General features: G+C 32.4%; 1 protein-coding gene, 2 long non-coding RNA genes and 5 other non-coding genes across 8 annotated transcripts; all 8 read right to left on the reverse strand.

Moving 5' to 3' along the window:
- Window positions 1–2,765: 2,765 nt before the first annotated feature.
- On the reverse strand, window positions 2,766–8,782 carry LOC132062701 (uncharacterized). The gene is made up of 2 exons (XR_009416237.1): window positions 8,001–8,782; window positions 2,766–3,003 (listed from the first exon to the last, which is right to left on the reverse strand). It is a non-coding gene; the product is annotated as an uncharacterized LOC132062701 (long non-coding RNA).
- Window positions 8,783–10,889: 2,107 nt separating this feature from the next.
- Window positions 10,890–11,910, reverse strand: LOC132062702 (uncharacterized). Its single transcript, XR_009416238.1, has 2 exons — window positions 11,786–11,910; window positions 10,890–11,144 (listed from the first exon to the last, which is right to left on the reverse strand). It is a non-coding gene; the product is annotated as an uncharacterized LOC132062702 (long non-coding RNA).
- LOC132065883 (small nucleolar RNA snoR53Y) lies at window positions 10,898–10,978 on the reverse strand. The gene has a single exon (XR_009416845.1). It is a non-coding gene; the product is annotated as a small nucleolar RNA snoR53Y (small nucleolar RNA).
- On the reverse strand, window positions 11,095–11,200 carry LOC132065878 (small nucleolar RNA snoR69Y). The gene has a single exon (XR_009416841.1). It is a non-coding gene; the product is annotated as a small nucleolar RNA snoR69Y (small nucleolar RNA).
- LOC132065876 (small nucleolar RNA snoR69Y) lies at window positions 11,311–11,414 on the reverse strand. Its single transcript, XR_009416839.1, has one exon. It is a non-coding gene; the product is annotated as a small nucleolar RNA snoR69Y (small nucleolar RNA).
- LOC132065877 (small nucleolar RNA snoR69Y) lies at window positions 11,520–11,625 on the reverse strand. The gene has a single exon (XR_009416840.1). It is a non-coding gene; the product is annotated as a small nucleolar RNA snoR69Y (small nucleolar RNA).
- Window positions 11,738–11,841, reverse strand: LOC132065875 (small nucleolar RNA snoR69Y). Its single transcript, XR_009416838.1, has one exon. It is a non-coding gene; the product is annotated as a small nucleolar RNA snoR69Y (small nucleolar RNA).
- Window positions 11,911–13,663: 1,753 nt separating the features above from the next.
- LOC132064313 (F-box protein PP2-B15-like) lies at window positions 13,664–16,394 on the reverse strand. The gene is made up of 3 exons (XM_059457258.1): window positions 15,978–16,394; window positions 15,354–15,472; window positions 13,664–14,295 (listed from the first exon to the last, which is right to left on the reverse strand). The coding sequence occupies exons 1-3, from the start codon at window positions 16,239–16,241 to the stop codon at window positions 13,827–13,829; spliced, it is 852 nt and encodes a 283-aa protein (XP_059313241.1). The 5' UTR covers window positions 16,242–16,394; the 3' UTR covers window positions 13,664–13,826.
- Window positions 16,395–18,881: the final 2,487 nt, after the last annotated feature.

The raw sequence follows: 18,881 nt of genomic DNA on the forward strand, positions 1-18,881 counted from the left end.
CATAATTAAATTAAAATATTTATTAACATGTTGCTACGTTGAAGATGGAATACTATGTAAGTCGAATGTGTTTGATAGACACGCTTTAAGAACGAGTTCAGAGGTTCAATAGGAACAAGACTTAGTTGAGATGCCAAAATGAAAAAAAATGAAAAAAATAAATTTAGGGGGCCGCATATGCATTATGCCTTTGATTTATTACTACTGCAACTTTCTAATATTGGCCTAATGGTCTTTTTGGATGCTTTATTATGTTGATATCCTCTCATTAACACCTGGTCAAACCTTTCTATAGCAGTGTCGTTTGTCTGAATATTTTTAATTGCTATAGAGAAATGTATTCTAGAGAACATCTAGTATAACATAACATGAAAAGTTGGTTCCAAAAAAACTTACTGTTATAACAAAATATATTACTACTAGGATGACTATTATAAAGAGGTTTGACTATATTTTTAAATTGGTTAGCTAGGCTTAAACCCTGATTGCTTTTTTCTTTTTATTGCTTAAAAATAAATGAAATACTCATACTTGGGTTTAATCTACTTTCGTTAAATTGGAAATGAATCTTTTTCCTATCCAGCGAGTTTGGCTTAGTTAGATTAAAACAAAATGTAAGCCTCAGACAAGATTCAGGTCGTCCACCATTTTTTACTTTTTCACTAATGGACGCTTAAAAGTGAACAAAAATGATGAAAGAAAACGATGGCAATAGTGGTTGGACTTGGTAGTGAGTGAGTAATGACTATCAATGTGGAAAAGAGAGAAGAGCTAGAAAGCAAACAAAAAAAGGAAACTGATAATTTAAGCAGTAGCTTGTAGTTTCTTGCTTAGATTTATTGTTTAGCATGGTATAATCTCCTTCATAGTGAGCAACTTAGATGCGTCTACCAAAGAATTATTAAGAGTTTAAATTATATATACCGATTTAATTATGATATACATTTTCCACGTTAACAGCTTACTTTATGTGTCATAGCATGGAGTAACTGTCATTTTTTAAAATTACAAAATGAATATGATGAATATGTCGGATCGTAGAAAATTTGCTTACTTTGTTGTTGATCTCTCCGCCATTCTATACTTACTTTTCAATCTAATTGGCATTTTTATTTGACACGATAGTGATGACCCACCACTTTCACATGCTGGCATGAAATTGAACCATATGTAAAACTTAGCCATAGAACCCTCCACAATAGGAACAAAAGGCGTACAAATGTACGCAAGTCTATACATACTACAACTGAGTTGGCTGAACACATTCTGTTGTTTCTTCTCAAAACATTTTATCCACCGCCATGATTAGGTGAACAAGCACTATTTGTTGCATAAGGATGTGACATTGCATGTCATATCCCAATCCTTGGCCCCATCATCACAATCAAGAAGATGATTTGGTGGTCCATTCCCTCGGGTATTATCAAATAATGGTGCATCAAACTGCCCGCGTTGATCATTTTATTTTATAGTCACATCCTACGTAGTATGTAGTAGTATAAAGTGACATTATCGTAGAAGCTTCTTGGGCTTTGTTTTCTACCAAAATAGACAAACGGAGTCATTAGACATTAAGGTGTGCTGTGTTGTATTATCAAGTTTTTTTTTTTTTCTTTTTTGAAAGTATTTTCAAGACTGACTAGGATAATTTTGGCGTACCTATAAAGCAGCACATCAGCCCACTTTGATTAGACTTGGGAACTTTGTTGGGGCGTGGCGCTTTGTTAATTCTTGAAAGGAGAAATTGCACGCTTGTCCTTACTTTGAATGGGCTAGTCTTTAATTTTTGTCCTTCAAATGAGCCGGTCTTTAAGTTTTTGTCCTTCATAGTCAAAATTATGTCTAGCGGGGTAAAAATTCTTTAGGACGCAAGGCATAATTTTTAGAATATTATGATGTAAAAATATAAACTTATGTCCCGCAAATAAATTGTTTATCTTGAGGAGCAAACATTAAAGACCAACACAAGATAGTGACAAAAGTGCAAATGACCCACCCTGAAATTTCATGATTCATTCAACGTCGAACAATTTACGAAATTGTTTAACTTTTGGGTAACTTACATAAATAATTATAGTTTCTAAGCTTTTAACCAATCGTAGCTATCTTAATCTTAATTACATTTCATAGCTATGTTATAGTTATTTCGCGTGTATTTGACTGTATTCAAAAACACAATTTCAAAAATACAGTCAGCCAAATACAACTATGTTTGACCTACTTGATTTGGCAATCAAGGAACTGGAGGATCTTCAGAGACTGCAGCGTACAGAAAGACCTCATTATATAGCAAATACAATTCACAGTAAGGGAAAGAGTGTCAATGTTTAGAGAATCAAAGAAGGCTAGCAAATGCACATATTTGATTGATCAGTTTTGTTCCTAGAGTGAGACCTGATCCTTCCTACACCCTTCCTAGAAGGTGGTAGGAGGGTCGGGTGCTCCTTAGTTTGGATTTTTTGCTTTGCTTTTGTTTGTACCGAAAGTTTGGCTGGTTGTGGTAATAATAATTTACAGTTTATTGCCAAAAAAAATACAGCTATGTTTGACCTGTTTCGCGTGTCTTCGGGTGCATTCAAACACATAATTCCAAAATACAGTCATCCAAATACATATAGAATAGACTTAAGAATACAGTCAAATCCGGCCAAATCTCCGGCGAAAATACAAAATACATTGTATTTAAATATTGAGAATACAATCAAATCAAATCAGATCTTCGGTGAAATACAAAATACACTGTATTTACACAATAAAATGGAGAGTACACTCAAATCCATTTAAGAATACATCTAGTTTGCCCAAAAAATATAGTCAGTCAAATTCATACCTTATATTTACACTTAAAAATTGAGGAATACACTCAAATCTGAGATAGAAGAAGGAGAAGAAGCCATGGATCCCGGCCAAAGATGTAAAAGTTCCTCTAAAATTTAAACAAATACACTCAAAGCTGAGATACAAAAAGGAGAAGAAGCCATGAATTCCAATCTCCTGTTATCCCTTCTGTTACGCCCTATTTTGAATGGGGTCCAAGATAGTTTGCAACTTCCTGGTTCTTTTAACTGGTTTTAAAAGGGTTAGAGTCGCCACCTAATTTTTAAGGAAAAATAGGAAACCTATATGTATTTGTGTGTCTACTCCATTTTAGTCCACGAAACCTATGAGATTCTAGATAAGGGTTTTATTTACCCCGAGGGGAAGGTATTAAGCATCCCCAGAGCCTGTCCAAAGACAATCCTTAGACTTAGTTTAACTGAACACTAGAGGGGGATTATCTATCTGTTTATCATTATTATTACATGTTTTCAAAATGTTATGACTTCATGAAAAGCTACACTAGGTGATAATATATTAAGTATACACAGTGTATAAACATGTATTTATATCAAGTATCAAATATTCATAAGGAATGTATAGTAAAAAAGAATATATAAAAGAGTATAAAGAGAATGTACCTCGTAAGTATAAAAGTATATCTGTTAGTACAAAGCGTGTATATATATGTTAGTGTAAAGAATGTGTAACTATATTAAGAATATAAAAAAAAAATGTGAGACTATGTAAAAATAAATATATCAACGATATAAAGAATATGCGTCTATGTAATGTGCGTCTATGTATATTAAAAGAATGTATGTATGTTAAACATATAAAGAACATATTTCAAGTGTAAAAGAGTGTACGTCAAACCTAAAATGTATAGAGAATTGTATAACTAGGTATATTAATGCATAAAGAATGTAAAAATAATTTACGAATATTCATTGGTGTAAAGATTTTATATAACGAAATTATTCAGAAAAGTGAAGTTTATTTGACTTGTTTCTACCGTTTAGTTAAAAAGAGTGCTTGTTTAATGAATATCCTATCAAAAGAATAAGGAACAAAATAATTGTAAAAAAGTATTGGTAAAAAATAAGTATAAGGAATTGTGGATAAAAAATGAGTGAAAATGTGTAATGCCTCTAAAGAATAAAAGATTTGTAAATGGACGACTTAATATTTGCCTAGCGTCAAAAATGTGAATTTAACTTAATTAAAATATGTATTAGTGTATACGAAACAATATAAAATGTAAGTTGCATTAAGAGTATATAAAGAATATAAAATAAGGGATGGACTAGTATTTTTGCCTCAATGTCAAAAGTGTGAATTTATTTAACAAAGTATTTATACCAAATCAATTTAATCTAGTTATGAAAGTATTGACGGCCTAAGTCTTGCCTAAAGCGAATGACGATTTTAAGTTTAACAAACAAGACGACGAGTAAATAAATATATCAACCCGTCATTCCAAAAATAAAGTTTTCACTATACTATGAGTTTATGTTTTGTACAGTTATAAAAAAAAAAAAAAAAGCGAAAAGTAAATACAAGCAGTGATTCGATGAAATCTTCGAATTCCTTCCGAGTGTCGTCTTCGGGATGTATCTCCGGGTACCTGTATAAACACTTAGTGAAAGTGTTAGTAAGAGAATAAATAGCTATCAAATTAATTAAAGAAATAATGAATAAACTTAAAATAAAAAACCCGTCTTTTGTACATGGGAGGCCTTGGAAATCGACGGAAATTTCTTCATCGGCCAAAAGTGTAGTATTTGTAATAAATTGCAAGATGAAAGAAAAAGTATTAGTTAAAATAATTTGAAAAAGTCAAAAAGTAAGGTATGTGACATAAAGTCTTTAAAAAGTGATTTGATAAAGATTCTTTGAAAAAGTAATGTGACCAAAGCCCTTGAAAAAGTAGTTTGACAAAAAGTTATTGAAAAAATGATTTGATATAAAGTTTTTGAAAACATGATTTGACAAAAGAATGATGAAACTTGATTTGACCCTAAGATTAGTATAGTGTATGTAATGTAACAAATGTATAGGTGGATGATGTATTTAAAAATAACATAAGAATAAAAAAGAAAATATAGGTAAATATAAATATGATGTATAGCCAATGTAGAGTAAATGTAAATAGCAAAATATATATAAAAAAAATAGGCATGTAGTGTGATGGTATTGACAAAAGTGTAAAGAAAATACTTGACAATGTATACATGTATTGAAAATAAATAAAGTTGTAGAGACAATATAGCAAAATATAAAGATAATGCATAAAAAATGTAGAGACAATAAGTGCATTCCTTTTAATGAAAAGTTTCTCCTTCTTTTCTTAGTAGTTAAGTAATGTAAATATGTACATGTATATGTATATAACGTATGTGTATAAAAAATATACAAAAGAATAGATAGATGTAAGATAATATAAAGGAAAAGTGTGGAGAGTGTAAGGAAAATGTATGTAAAATATAAAGAAAAATGTATAGGGAATACAAAAATATAGAAACAATATATGAAGAAATTTGAAGACATAATGTATATAAATAAATGTAAAAATAATATAGATAAATAAATATAAAAGCAATGTATATAAAATAAATGTAAAAACAATATATATGAATAAGTAAAGAAGCAATGTATGAATGAAATATAAAGACAACTAAAAAGAAATATAGAAAGAGGAAGAAAGTGCTAGCCTTGCTAGTCTTCCTATAGAAAAAAAATCTAGAGAGTGTAGAGAGAAGAAAAATGTATGTGAAGTAGTGTGCAAGTGATGAGAAAAAAATGAGAGGGGAAGTCCTCCTTTATATAGGCAAAGATAAACCACTTTTTAACCAAACCCATGTGCCAAAACCATGGGCTTCACAAGACCATGGGCTTCACAAAACCATGTGCTAAATTTTAGTAAAACTTACACAAATAACTACCTTTTAACAGCTTTTAACAATTTATAGCTATAAGTTGAAGATTTACAATTCGTAGCTGCTTTTGGCTGTATTTCAGTTGTATCTCGCGTTTTTGAAATATAGTGAAACACAGTGAAATACAATGTGGCTGTTGAATTAAAAAAAGGCTATATTTATGACAATAAAATCTTTTTCAAATATATATGGTAATTTGGATTAATGGTTCCATGATTCACGCAAACCTCATGAGGTTCCATTACAGCTAACATCTCTCTATCAAAATCAGTCCATTCAAAAAAAATTTGCTGATTTTGTTGTATTCGATTGTATTTCGCGTTTTTTAATACATGAAAATACAAAATTTGGCAGAGTAAAAATAGGTTGTATTTATGGAACATATTCTCTCTTTCATTTTAAATGGTAAATCAAATTAAATCAACCATGTATCACGCAAACGACTCAAGTTCCATAACAACCCATATTTCTCTCTACAAATTACTCCATTCCAAACTTTTAGAAATACTTCCAAATACAGAAAAATATACACTGGAATACAATGAAATATGGTTGATTGTTTAAGAAATATAAAATTATAGTATGCGTATATACAATGGAATACAATGAAATGTATCAGAAACTGTTTCGTAAATTAGAAATACATTGAAATATAACGAAATATACTAAAACAATACACTGAAATATATAGAAATATACTGAAACAGTACATTGAAATATAACGAAATATATTGAAAAATATACAGAAATATACTGAAAACACCACAACCACAAACCCTGCAGAACCACCACAACAACTGGAAAAACCCTCCTCCTTCCTCCGCCGCCTTTCTTCCGATCCACCATCCTGCTTTTCGAGATCTGAGAAAAAGTAAACATAGTTCTACACAGAAAATCGTTTGTAACATAGTTTGAAATCGAATTTGTAGCAACATTAACGATTGAGGAAGTGTTGTTGCCTCTAGAACTAAATCAAGAATTGATCGAAATCGGTTCTCGTTTTTCCAACGAATTTCACCTTTAGGAAGACCTTTAAGAAATATTTAAATACACATTTCTTTGATATCAAACAATCACCGATTCGTGGGCATTAAACTCCAATTATAGATCCAGAAACTTCTAGAAGCTTCGCAGTGCCAATGGAAGAAAAGTTGATACAACGATTGGAATCGGCTATGACGCGGCTAGAGGCTCTACCAACCGCTGTCTTCGATTCCGGTGGTTCAGCTGGAATAACTCCATTGCTGGTCTTTTTGTTAATGGACTCTGTTCAAACAAAAAGACCCCACAATAAAAGAACTTCAATAAAAAGGCCCCACAATTACCCCCAGCTTAATACAACTGGGGATTTCGAGTTTTTTTTTTCTTTTTCAAAGGAGCAATTTCACAAACAGTTGGTGTGCGTTTTGGGAAAATGGGGTAATCAGACAAGTCCAATATTGGTTTTCTTCAGATCTAATGGGTGATTAATGGGTAATCAAATACCCCACAATTACTCCAACTGGGGGTTTTATGTTCAAATGATTCTATGAGTACTGTATTTTCTTTCAAAGGAGCAATTTCACAAACACCTAGTGTGTGTTTCTTGGGAAAATGGGAAAATCAAACAGTATTGAAAGTGGATTTTTTTCGGATCTAATGGGTAATGAAGGGGAGAGAGGAGAGAGAATATTTTTTTTTAGGGTTTGGAGAAGATGATAAATCTTAAATGTATAGTGGGAGAGAATAAAGAGGTACATGTATTTCAAAAGTTACTGGACCAGTTATGAAATGTAATTTTTGAAAAATAAAGCTACAAAACTTAAATAAAAAATAAAGTAGTTATTATTCATAAATAAATCTTAGAGGTAGTTATGACAAGTAAATTTTCCTAAATTTTATCTGTGTTTAAAATTAGTTCCTCCAACTTCCATGTAATAATAAACTGTAACTAAAGTATAAAAATATATTTAAGGTAATTTTGTGAATAAAGTAAAAAATGTGATTTGAATTAAGGAGACTGCTAATTAATTGAAGTAAAACCGTATTAGCATGTTGTTTATATACAAACGATTTGTAACAAAATAATTATTTAAAATGAAAATAAATTGATAAAAATTCCTATTATTTAAAAATAAGGACAATCATCAATAAATTATATTAAAGTTAAAAATGTATAAAAACAGTATTTTGTGCTATTTAATGACTAGGAAATCTAAAGAAGTTAGTTTTTAAATACAGAGGGCCAAAATTGAGTGTCAACACCTTCGAAAAAGTAAACTCTTCAAAGTAATTCTTTCTTCTTCACATTCACATCTCCTAAAACCCTCCTTAAACCCTATTTTTCTAAATTCACTTCTCTTTCTTTCTTTCTTTAATCCCTCCAAGCCCTCTAACCCTTCCACTCTTACCCTTTTCTCAAACCCCATTCTTCTAAATTCACTTCTCTTTCTTTCTCCAATCCCTCTAACCCTTCTCTCCCAGTTGGTTATGATGACGTATTTCTCGAAGCTTTTGGACCCAAAGAGAAACAACCTGAAGAAGAAGCATGTTGCCAGAATCAGGTCGAACGTGGGTGAAGAAGTTCTCTCAAAAGCTAATCTCGCTCGAAAATCACTCAACGAAGGTGAAGAAGTTGCGCTTCAGTGCCCTGAAGCTATTGAAGCTTTTAGAATGCTTAGCCCAAATATGGTGATCATGGATCTACGATGGCAGCCAAAGATGATGGAGGGGAGAGGAAGACGTCTTCGTATCTTTTGAAATATGAGTTTTTGCATACTTGAATACAACATAGCTATGAGGGGCAATTGAAATACACCATATAGATACTAATTGTAATTTATTTTAAGTGTAGTTATTATATTTAAATACCTCCTATATTAGCTACAACATGTAAAATTTCCAATTTGGAAACGCCATTTGGTGCTGGCCATCACATAAATTTGACTCATAAATCAATACACTCGACGAAGGAACCGCTTTCATTTCCCTTGTCCCTTCTTCCACGTGTATCTGTTGTACAAAAGTTATTATTTATTTTAGGCGGAATAGCCTGCGAGGCCCCAGTATTTGTCCAGTTTTATCATCCCGATGTTCGTACTTTTATCATCCCGTTCATGTTCGTTATACATTAATTTTTACGTATAAGGTATAAAATAATCCGGAATAAATTTATACCTTGCACCAAACTATAAAATTTCCTATATACCATCCCTTAAAAAATTAGCATTTTATTTCGACCAGCAACCAAACGACCACTTAAAAAATTAGCATTTTAAGCCCCTCTCTCACCACATGTTCCTCACTTGCTCTGACATTGATGGCACATTAGAAAAATTAATGCCATATCATATCCTTATCTATGTTTATCTATTAAAACACATTTTTATCCTCTATTTCCTTTTCAAAATTTAATTTTTATATGAAAAAAATTGAAAGTGACTAGAAATAATATTTTGCAAATCCTATAACTATTTTTCCGGTAATAGCTCCGCCAATGAAAAAATCAAGATCACCGCATGTCGGTCACCTCACCGGCTGTAAATTCCCCCAAAAAACAGAATTTCAGAGGCGGAGCCACTCCATTTTCCTCATTTTCGTCTCTCCTTCGCCCGTGGATCCTTTACCTCCATGGATGAACAAATCAGGATACATAAAAAAAATTGGAAAAAAAAAAACTAAATATAAACCCATTTCTAATCTGAGCTTTCAATTTAGGAGAGATTAGCTTTTTTCCTTTTCATTTCTAGTTATTTTTGTTGTTGGGTTTTTGATGGATGAGTAATTATCATTTGAAAGATCAGTGAAAGTGAGATTACAAGAAAGAATACTTGATATTGAAGATGGTAGTATACATGGTAGAGGAGCCATGGTGCGTGGGTTGGCATGCTATCGGGCAACGAAATTAGATTCTTTCCAAAATTATGGGTCAAAAGGAGAATTTGAAGGTTGGGGGACCAAATCAGAAAAAGAAGAAGAGAGAAGGGAGGGGTGGGGGTAACTCACCGACTCCGCCAGTCACCAGAAGGCAACTCCAGCGAGGCAGAGAAGAGAGAGGGACGGAGGGGGTGGAAATGAGGCTGGGAATTTTTTTTTTATTTAATCATTTTTTCCTTTTTAAAATATTTATTTTTTAATTCAAGTTATCATATTCAACCTCTTAATATGTGTGAATCTCACACACTTTGTCCAGTTCAGCACTATTAATGTCACATATGCTTGGTCAACAGTTAAAGAGGTTTAAAATGCTCAATTTTAAAGAATAAATGTATTTAGTTGACAAACTCGTAAATACAAATACCGAAATGACAAAACTATACAAGTACAGGGATCTCTTAGGCTATTCCGTCTTTGTTTTAAACTTATTAACCAAAATATTGTGTGGGGAAAAAGATAAAAAATATCCCTCTATTTTAAAAAAAGAACTAAAAATATCCTTCAAACTTATTTTTTCTATTTGTAAATTATTATTTTTTAATAAAACTTTACTGCACTCAATTTCTCTATGCGTATATTACACGGACATTGTCCCACCCAGCAAATTGGTGCAAGATAAGCGTGGTCAACAGTCAAAAGAGTCTTAAGAGGGTGTTTAGATTGACCTACTTTGTCTTGTTATTTTTAAAACTCTTTTTAACTATCGAATTTTTGGAAAAGATACAAAGTGTTTTAAGTGCACTTTTAGGCTAGAAAAGCACTCCCTCCGTCTCAAAATAATATTTGTCGCATTCTCCTCAATAAATCTCTACTCCATGAATGGTGAAAACTCTTAAATATTGCTATTTAATCCAAAGGTAAAATGAAAAAAATTACTTAATTTTATCTTGATTAAATAAAACAAATAAATATTGAGACAAGTACTACAAATATTTTGAGACGAGGGTGTATAAGCCAAACGTATCCCAACTTACGCCTTTCCCTTTTAGCTTACAAGCCATTTTTTAACACTCTCTAAATGAGTAGCTTTGATCATATTTAAGCGCTCATCTAACAAATCCTGGAGTATCATCCAAGCCTTCACACCAAACTTTTGATAGATAGAGTGAATCAGAAGAGAGAAATTGCATTAAAATTGTTTTAATGCACTTTATTCCCGCTCCAATTCGCTCTATTAGAACAATAACCAATTGAAGGATAAAATTGAAAAAAGAGACATGCAAGAATGTTCCCTCAGACAAATAACATAAGCTTTCTTCAGAAAAAAAATTCAGAATTAGCATGGTCAATCTTACATCACAGGGAACACCAATATCTCCAGCCTTTTGCACAATAAAAAAAAATGAAAAATCACAAAAGAAATTGCTAGTAATAGAAAACATATACTTGATTTTCAATTCAGAGAAAATTCAAGCAAAAAAGAGGCGAAGCTCAGATATATATATGTGTTGGAAACGGAGTATATTCTCGGACCTTAAAATTAAGGTCTCATAATGAGCTGGGAAAATGTTATCATCATCGCAATTGCCTCTATTTTACACAATAAAACAAATATTGATAAAAAAAATTTAGTTGGAATAAATTGAAAAAACCACAAAGGAAATTGATGAGAAAAACATTATCTTTCAAAGAAAAAAATGGCTATGCTCAGACATAATATGTGTTGGAAACGAAGTCTAATCCCAGACCTTAAAAATAAGGTCTCAGAGAGCTGGGATTAATGTTAACATCATTGCAATTGCCATAATTTTACACAGAAATTAAAACCAAACATAACCCAAAAAGAAGCAATAAATCACAATTGCTGAGTAAAAAACATCACCCTGATTTAAATTCAGAGAAAAGATAGGCGAAGCTCAGATATTATATGTGTTGGAGACGAAGTCTAATCCCAGACCTTATTTAATAGGGTCTCATAGAGCTGGGATTAAATGTTAAATTCATTGCAATCGCCACTATATTACACAACAAACAATAATTTATAACAAAAGAGACCAAAACAGAATCCAAAAAGAAGTAAAAAAATCACAATTTCTGAGAAAAAACATCATCTTGATTTGAAATCAGGCGAAGCTCAGATATATATGTGTTGGAAACGGAGTATATTCCCAGACCTTAAAAATAAGGTCTCATAATGAGCTGGGAAAATGTTATCATCATTGCAATCGCCACAGTTATTATACAGAATAAACCAAAATTAAAACAAACAAAAATAAACAATAACAGAAAAGGATATGCGGAAACAACCTCAGAGATATCAAACAAGGAGGAGGAAACTGGTTTAAATAGATTTGGGGGCTAGGGTTTCTACTGGGCTTTCACTCATGTTCCCCTGCCTTTTTTGGGCCCTCTACTTTTGTTCCTACTTTGTGCTGGTTTTAAATTTTTGGTCCTTCAAATGGGCTGTTTTTTAATTTTTTGTTCTTTAAAATCTAACTTAGGTCTCTAGAGACATAAGATACGCATTTAAATATTTAAAAGCTATTCCAACGCTCTTAAATAATTTATCATTTAAAGGTAAATGACAAAAATTAAAGACCAGCTCATGTGAAGGATAAAAATTAAAGACCAGTCCATTTGAAGGACAGACCGTGCAATTACTTGATCTTCGTCTTGCTGGTCCAGAGGACAGAGGCCCATGGAATCTAAAGTTGGGCCTGACTGACTTAGTCATGTAGCAATTACAAACATGTGGCAATTACATCTGGTAGCCAGTTTGTAATTGCTATTTCGTTTATATTCAATTCAATTTTTTTTAATTATTTAACATGTAGCCTATTTTGGTAAATTTCAGGCAAAGTATGCTCCTCCTTTGTCCTCTTCTTCTTCAAAAGCTCTGCTCGGTATTAACATAAATTACATGTCACTGAGTGGTATGCGAGCTCGAGCACCCATTAACCGTGGCGATACTCTATGTAGACATATAGAAAATATTGAAATTTTGGTATAAAATAATAAAAGATCTTGATGCTCTGGTTAAAAGGTTTTAGGCTTTAGACTAAGCCATGGAGGAGCCAAGTTCGAATTCCACTCAAAGCAATATATTTTTATTGATTTTAAGGTGAGCACCCGGGACCATTAAATCCTGGATCCGTCATTGCGCATGGGTCATGACATTTTTGTTCTTAGTGTTTTAGTTATTGTGTTGTAAGTCTATAAATTTCGATCTGAATTTGACCCATTAATTTAGTGGAGTGTGGGTTAAATCTTACATGAGTAGATCATAATTTTTAGACCTTTTGAGTGAATTGATTTTTCACATAAAAATCTTTTGTTTTTTACTTTATTCCTCACTTTATAGTTTTCAGTTAATTTCATAAAAAAAACTCGTAAAGAACCAGACTCGTCAAAACAATAGTTAAGCAAATTTTTAGAAGGTTGCAAATATTTGGTTCGACCTAATTCACCCTTGTGTCGCATTAGTGTGCCAAATAACACATGGACATCATGAAATCACCACAATACCAATACGAGTTATCCTTATTTCATATTGTACCTTTAAGCTTTCCTTACACTGCTTTCTGTTTCAAGCTTCCAAACTCTCTTTACATGTCCTCTTCTTACATTAATGTTTGGCAATAGTTTGTTTATTGTACCCAAACATGCTCAATCGTTAAGAGTAGCAGGTTCCTGAAATCAACTTAGGAATCCATAGCCAAGCCAAGGGACATAATATCTTCAGCATTAATCATTTTGATATTCATGATTTGGGATTCCTAGATGTTAGGACAAAATTCCTTTTTTTTTTTCGAATTTTTTTCACATCTCAGATTTATACATTGGCTCATTTCCATAAAGGAGTCGAATCAAACTAAAGTTTATGATTTCAATTTTGAATTAGAGACGTCAAGCTCGATAATTGGTCGTCCTCCTCAATCCATTAGACTATGATTAATCACTTATGTATTGGTCTTTGGCAAACGGCCTGCTTTCATAATTGACGAATTCAAATTTTGTCTTTCCTTTCGATGTTTGATCCTGAATACCATGACTTGTCTTTAGCAAATTCGGCTGCCACAATTTATCTAATTTAGCCGATTCATAAACTTTAGCGTTAACGCATCTTTTGCAAACATAATTTACACAAGCTAATTTCTACACAATCAAAAAAGAGAAAAGAAAGAGCAAAAAAACAGAGGAACACCTTGGTTAATTTTACTTGGGTCTAAGCTCAATGCCCTCAACAATAAGCCCTCCTTTAAGGTGCTCACCTTTAACTTCTCTAAGGCACATTGTCACTTCTTTATCATTCACTCCATCACTATAAAATTCACCCAATTCAATCTCCAACCATCCATCATCTCTTTCACATAAAGCACGTTCTTGGCCTCCTCTATCAACTCTTGATCTCAATGTCTCGACCCTGTGTCTCATCAGAATCATTTCCAATTCTTGTTTCCTATTGTTGGCATAGTTATGGCGTAGATATACGATTCCTTTAGATTCGTGGTCACCTACTTTGACAGAGACCTCGGATGGCAATGAGTCTAAGCCGAAAGCACGACCAGCGAGGTTGACAATGAGGTATGCTCCGTATGTTGTACGAGGAGACAACATTCGAGTGTTTATCTTTCCCTTGATTTCTAGCCAACATACCATGATAAGTTCCACGCCTTCTGGAAATCTGTTGGAACACAAAATAGAATTGGATTAGATGCAATACTAACTAGTGCTTTTCATCAAAGGTTTTCTTTTTTCACATTGATAAAGATCTACGTAATTATATATAGTAAACTGCAGAAATAGTTTTACATGTTGTAGCAGCAAATCTAACATATTCCTAAGGTTACTAATCTCATATTTCATGGACGATTGTACGAAGTTAATTATCACTTAGATAGTTAGATGAATTGATTTGTTTGCACTACCATCCAAATATAAAAGTTAAAACTTTTCTTTAAATTAGATAGTCGTTCTTTTTTTATTTTGGAATAGAAACACTTTTACCGCCATACAGATTTCCTTCCTGTGTCTTGGCATATATCATCCATATGCAATTTGCGCCAAGAGCTTGTCACAACACTCCGAGAATTAAGAGAGAGAGATAGAGAGAAACATGACTTTTTCAATGTTGTGGCAAAAATGTCCTTCTGACTATTCGCATGTATTAATATACAACTATACAGATAAGCTAAGAAGCAAGATACCATTGTCATCCTTGTTTGCCCACACAGGGGCATTTACATCTTTTTTCTTACCTTTTATGTTCTAAAATAAATAAACTGTACAGCTACACGTACACTGAAATTTGCTGAATAAGCTTGTCATGAAAATTGAGATGAGAAAGTACATGAAGCGGTGACCTACATAAACTTCTTATATATGGTAAAGGAAGGAAGTAGATCAAGGGAGAGCTAGCTGTTCCGTAATCTTGTCCTTATCAACATCTAATAGTGAAATGGAGTGATCTTTCTCTAAGATTATTGAAGGTTCTTATGACATCATTTTTTAAATGCAAATAATTGCATATAGTTCTACGAAATTTCTCATATATATAAAATATTTAGAAATAATTTATGCCTAGTAGTGTAATAGACTGATATCCGGGATTGTGTACGCATCTAGGACTAAACGAAACAGATAGCGTAATCATTTTACCAATCTACTCAAAGAATACTTAGTCCATAATTTCAACTTTCCTTAGCAAATATAGAAAGAGAAGAAAAAAGGAGAAAACAATACCTTGAGTTCAGGAGGGGTTTCCAGCACCAGTAAAGGGGATTGGTGGACCAAGTAACTGATAGCTCCCTTGCACTCAACATATAACATTTTTTACTTGATCTTCTATCAATTGAAAAGGACTGTAGTGTTTACAAAGCCAAAAAGAAAATGAGAGAACGCAAGAGTTCATTTATCATCAATCTATTTGTTTATCAACGGTAGTCATCCAACTTTGAGTTTAGCACGCAAAAATCATCCAGTTTTATGTAAAATTTAAAGTTTGACTTTATGTGATAAAAAAAAGAAGAAGTAATTTTTGCATGATAAACTCAATGGATGACCACCGTGTAATTTTCCCATTTGTAGTTTATGAATGTAAGTGCGAGAAATTAGAATATTGTCCTCTTCAAGGAGAATCATCTCTTTTTTCTTGTTAATTTACACCAAGATTAAAATTTAAAGTTTGACTTTATGTGATAAAAACGAAGAAGTAATTTTTGCATGATAAACTCAATGGATGACCACCGTGAAATTTTCCCATTTTGTAGTCTATGAATATAAGTGCGAGAAATTAGAATATTGTCCTCTTCAAGGAGAATCATCTCTTTATTCTTGTTAATTTACACCAAGATTACAAATACGCACCTTGCTACCACCATCAATCAGAAGAGGCTTAAAGAGCTTGAGAAACAACTCTTTCTTTGATGCAAAAGCAATAGGTAACACTAATCTTGAAATAATTTCTCGATAGTCAGATGGCAAAAAATTCTCCCATAACAAGTCTGATACGGCTGCATCACGAACCATAGTCGAGACCAAAGACAATTGACCAGCATCATGAGGAGATGTGAATGAGAGGATTTGAACAATACAATCTTCTGGTAAAAGGTCTAGTTTCATCTCAGCCATGATGAGAACTCTGAGTATAGAAACTTAGATATATGGAGGGGGAAATGAGAGGAACTACTATAATAAAGGCAAAAATAGATATAACTTTCCTAAGGATGACGACATGAAATTATCATATGAGGACATGATCGGAATGAGAAAGCGAGCGGTTACCATTACATATACATATAACTTGACCCCCTTAAAAACACATGGGGCCAATTTTATAATTCAACTTGTAAGATTTGACCTTTAAAATGAGATAACTTATATGTGCTCCGTTTGGTCCATTTTATTTGTCGTCATTATATTTTACACGTCTCTGAAGAAACTATTAATAAGAAGAGCTTTTGTTTTTATTATTATACCCTTATTTCTATCTTTAATGAGTAGCAAAATGTTACAAAAACAAAGTTGAGCTAATCTAAATATCTAATAACAGTCATAACATTATGTGTATGTATTAGGTTTTCTATGCTAAGTAATCAATATTTAATATTTTCAGGAACGATTAATACTAAGGAAAAAAATTAAATATATTTTAATTATCTAAAATGACAACTATTTTGGACCAATTATTTTTAGTGAACTTGACAACTAAAATGGACTCTAAGGAGTACGATTCAAGAGGAGCGACGAGATTGGACATTAGAGTAGTATAATTAATATTGAGATGGACACGCCGATTCTGTGTTCAATAGGGACATGTTTAGCATTTTTGGTGCCATACACCAAGTCTGGTAATTAAATACTACATTTCGTTCTTAATTTGTAATTGGTGCAGCTGCGAGAAGTTAATATTGCGCGTAAACGATCCTAAGCTAGTTTAAGATGAAAGTGTGTAGATGCAGGCTTGCCTAGTTTGTAGGAATTTACTTTCATTTCATATATGGAGTCTATCCAAGGGCAGCTCAATGTCGATAGGCTGCTAAAGCAATTGCGTTTATCATTGACAAAAGGTCCCAACCTTTATACCTTTTTTTTTTTTAAATACATGCGCCTTTCATTAAAGGGAAAGTCACTTTACGGATTTTTCTACCACAACCTTGAGTAGTGAGTTAATTATTTATTATACATGGTAATTTCAAACCATTATTTCACTTCATAATAGATTTGAGCAATTCAAAAGGTATGATATTCTATTTAGTGGTGAATAATCGAGGTGGATTGATAATAAGAACTTGAAAAAAAAAAAAATAGTGTTCCTTAAAGCATTACCAAAATCTTAGCAAGTAGAGTTACTTGATACCTTTGTGGGAATTAGTGAAGCTCATGTCAAAGTTTTAATTGATTCAATCTGAATCATCACAAACTTGGTTCGTGAAATATACAAGGCCAATGAGAGTGAACAAAATTATTAGCTTGTCTATAGCAGATCAAGCTTAAACATTTCACATCGATCCAAGTAGACCACATTTTGGAATGTCGTCTATATCATCCCTTGTTTACGTTAAATTTCTTAAATATCGACCCAAGTAAACCACTTTTCTCAATTAAAAGAAACACTCTTATAAGTTATAACTAGAGGCAGGACTAGTTTAACCAAAATTTCGGTATTGCTACCAAGTGGCGAATTTAACAACAAAGAATTTGGGTTGGCAAAGCTAAGGAGTAGACAGTAATTAGGCACCAGCCGAGTGAGCTATCTGAGTCTTTAACCACATATATAGATTTTTTTTTTTTTCTTTGCAGGGGCTCTTTCATGTTATAATATATATCTTGTTAAATCGTACTTGAAAATGAACGTGCAATTTCCAAATATGTTGGTGCCATACTCCTCAGATTGTCCAACTCTGCTGGTGCGTAATTATTCAGTTGCCTAACTGTTAGTTAATTGAAATCAATAATTCAGATGCCTAATTATTTGTTCAGATAATTATCCTAATTGTCTTCGCCAAGTGTTATATATATATGTATGTATGTATGTATATATATACGCATATATATATATATATATTTACACGTATATATGTATGTATACATACCTACATAAATACGTGTGTATATATATATATATATATATATATATATAGGGTCTACTTGGGTCGGTGTGTCAAATACAAGATTTCCACGACATCCCAATTCCAAATTGTGGTCTTGGGTCGACGTGTCAAAAACAAGATCTCCATGACATTCCAATTTTCAAATTTTGTTCTACTTGAGTTGATGTGTGAAATATATAAGCCATATTTGTACCAGACAAGCTTGCTGTTTGGGTCACTCTTTGCTTGTTTTGTATATTTATCAATTAACCAAATGGAGATCATGAACTCTAACTTGAATCAATTAAACTTTTATATGAGGTGTGTATCAGTCAAGCAGCATACATAACTTGTGAGTTTGAGTTTGTCCATGTAACGGATTATGAGTGGAATGATGGTATTTGTATGATGTTATTTATCCAAGAAGTTAGAGAAAATGATGATGATGTTAATATTACTCTTGGTGTGACCCTCTTAACCTTTTCAATTTGAACAAAAATATATCTTGTAACTTTGGGGTGTTATTAATGTGCACTATAGATTGGGCTACCCAATTGTTGACTTGACGACGGCTTCGAAGGAGCTAAACTTTGAAAAAGGCCCCATAGATATGTTGCCACTCCTTTTCAAAACCATTCATCTAATATTTGTTTTTTAATTTTAGGTTAAAAATTGTGTC

This window comes from Lycium ferocissimum, chromosome 7 (genome assembly GCF_029784015.1).
Source record: "Lycium ferocissimum isolate CSIRO_LF1 chromosome 7, AGI_CSIRO_Lferr_CH_V1, whole genome shotgun sequence".
Classification (NCBI taxonomy): domain Eukaryota; kingdom Viridiplantae; phylum Streptophyta; class Magnoliopsida; order Solanales; family Solanaceae; genus Lycium; species Lycium ferocissimum.

Bases quoted from the DNA above. Each gene is read 5' to 3' on its own strand.
- LOC132064313 (XM_059457258.1), bottom strand. From the start codon at position 16,241: ATGGCTGAGATGAAACTAGACCTTTTACCAGAAGATTGTATTGTTCAA. The intron at 15,473-15,977 runs GTGCGTATTTGT...TAAACACTACAG, and splicing joins TGATTGATGGTGGTAGCAAG to TCCTTTTCAATTGATAGAAG. The intron at 14,296-15,353 runs GTATTGTTTTCT...GTGTTCCAACAG, and splicing joins AAACCCCTCCTGAACTCAAG to ATTTCCAGAAGGCGTGGAAC.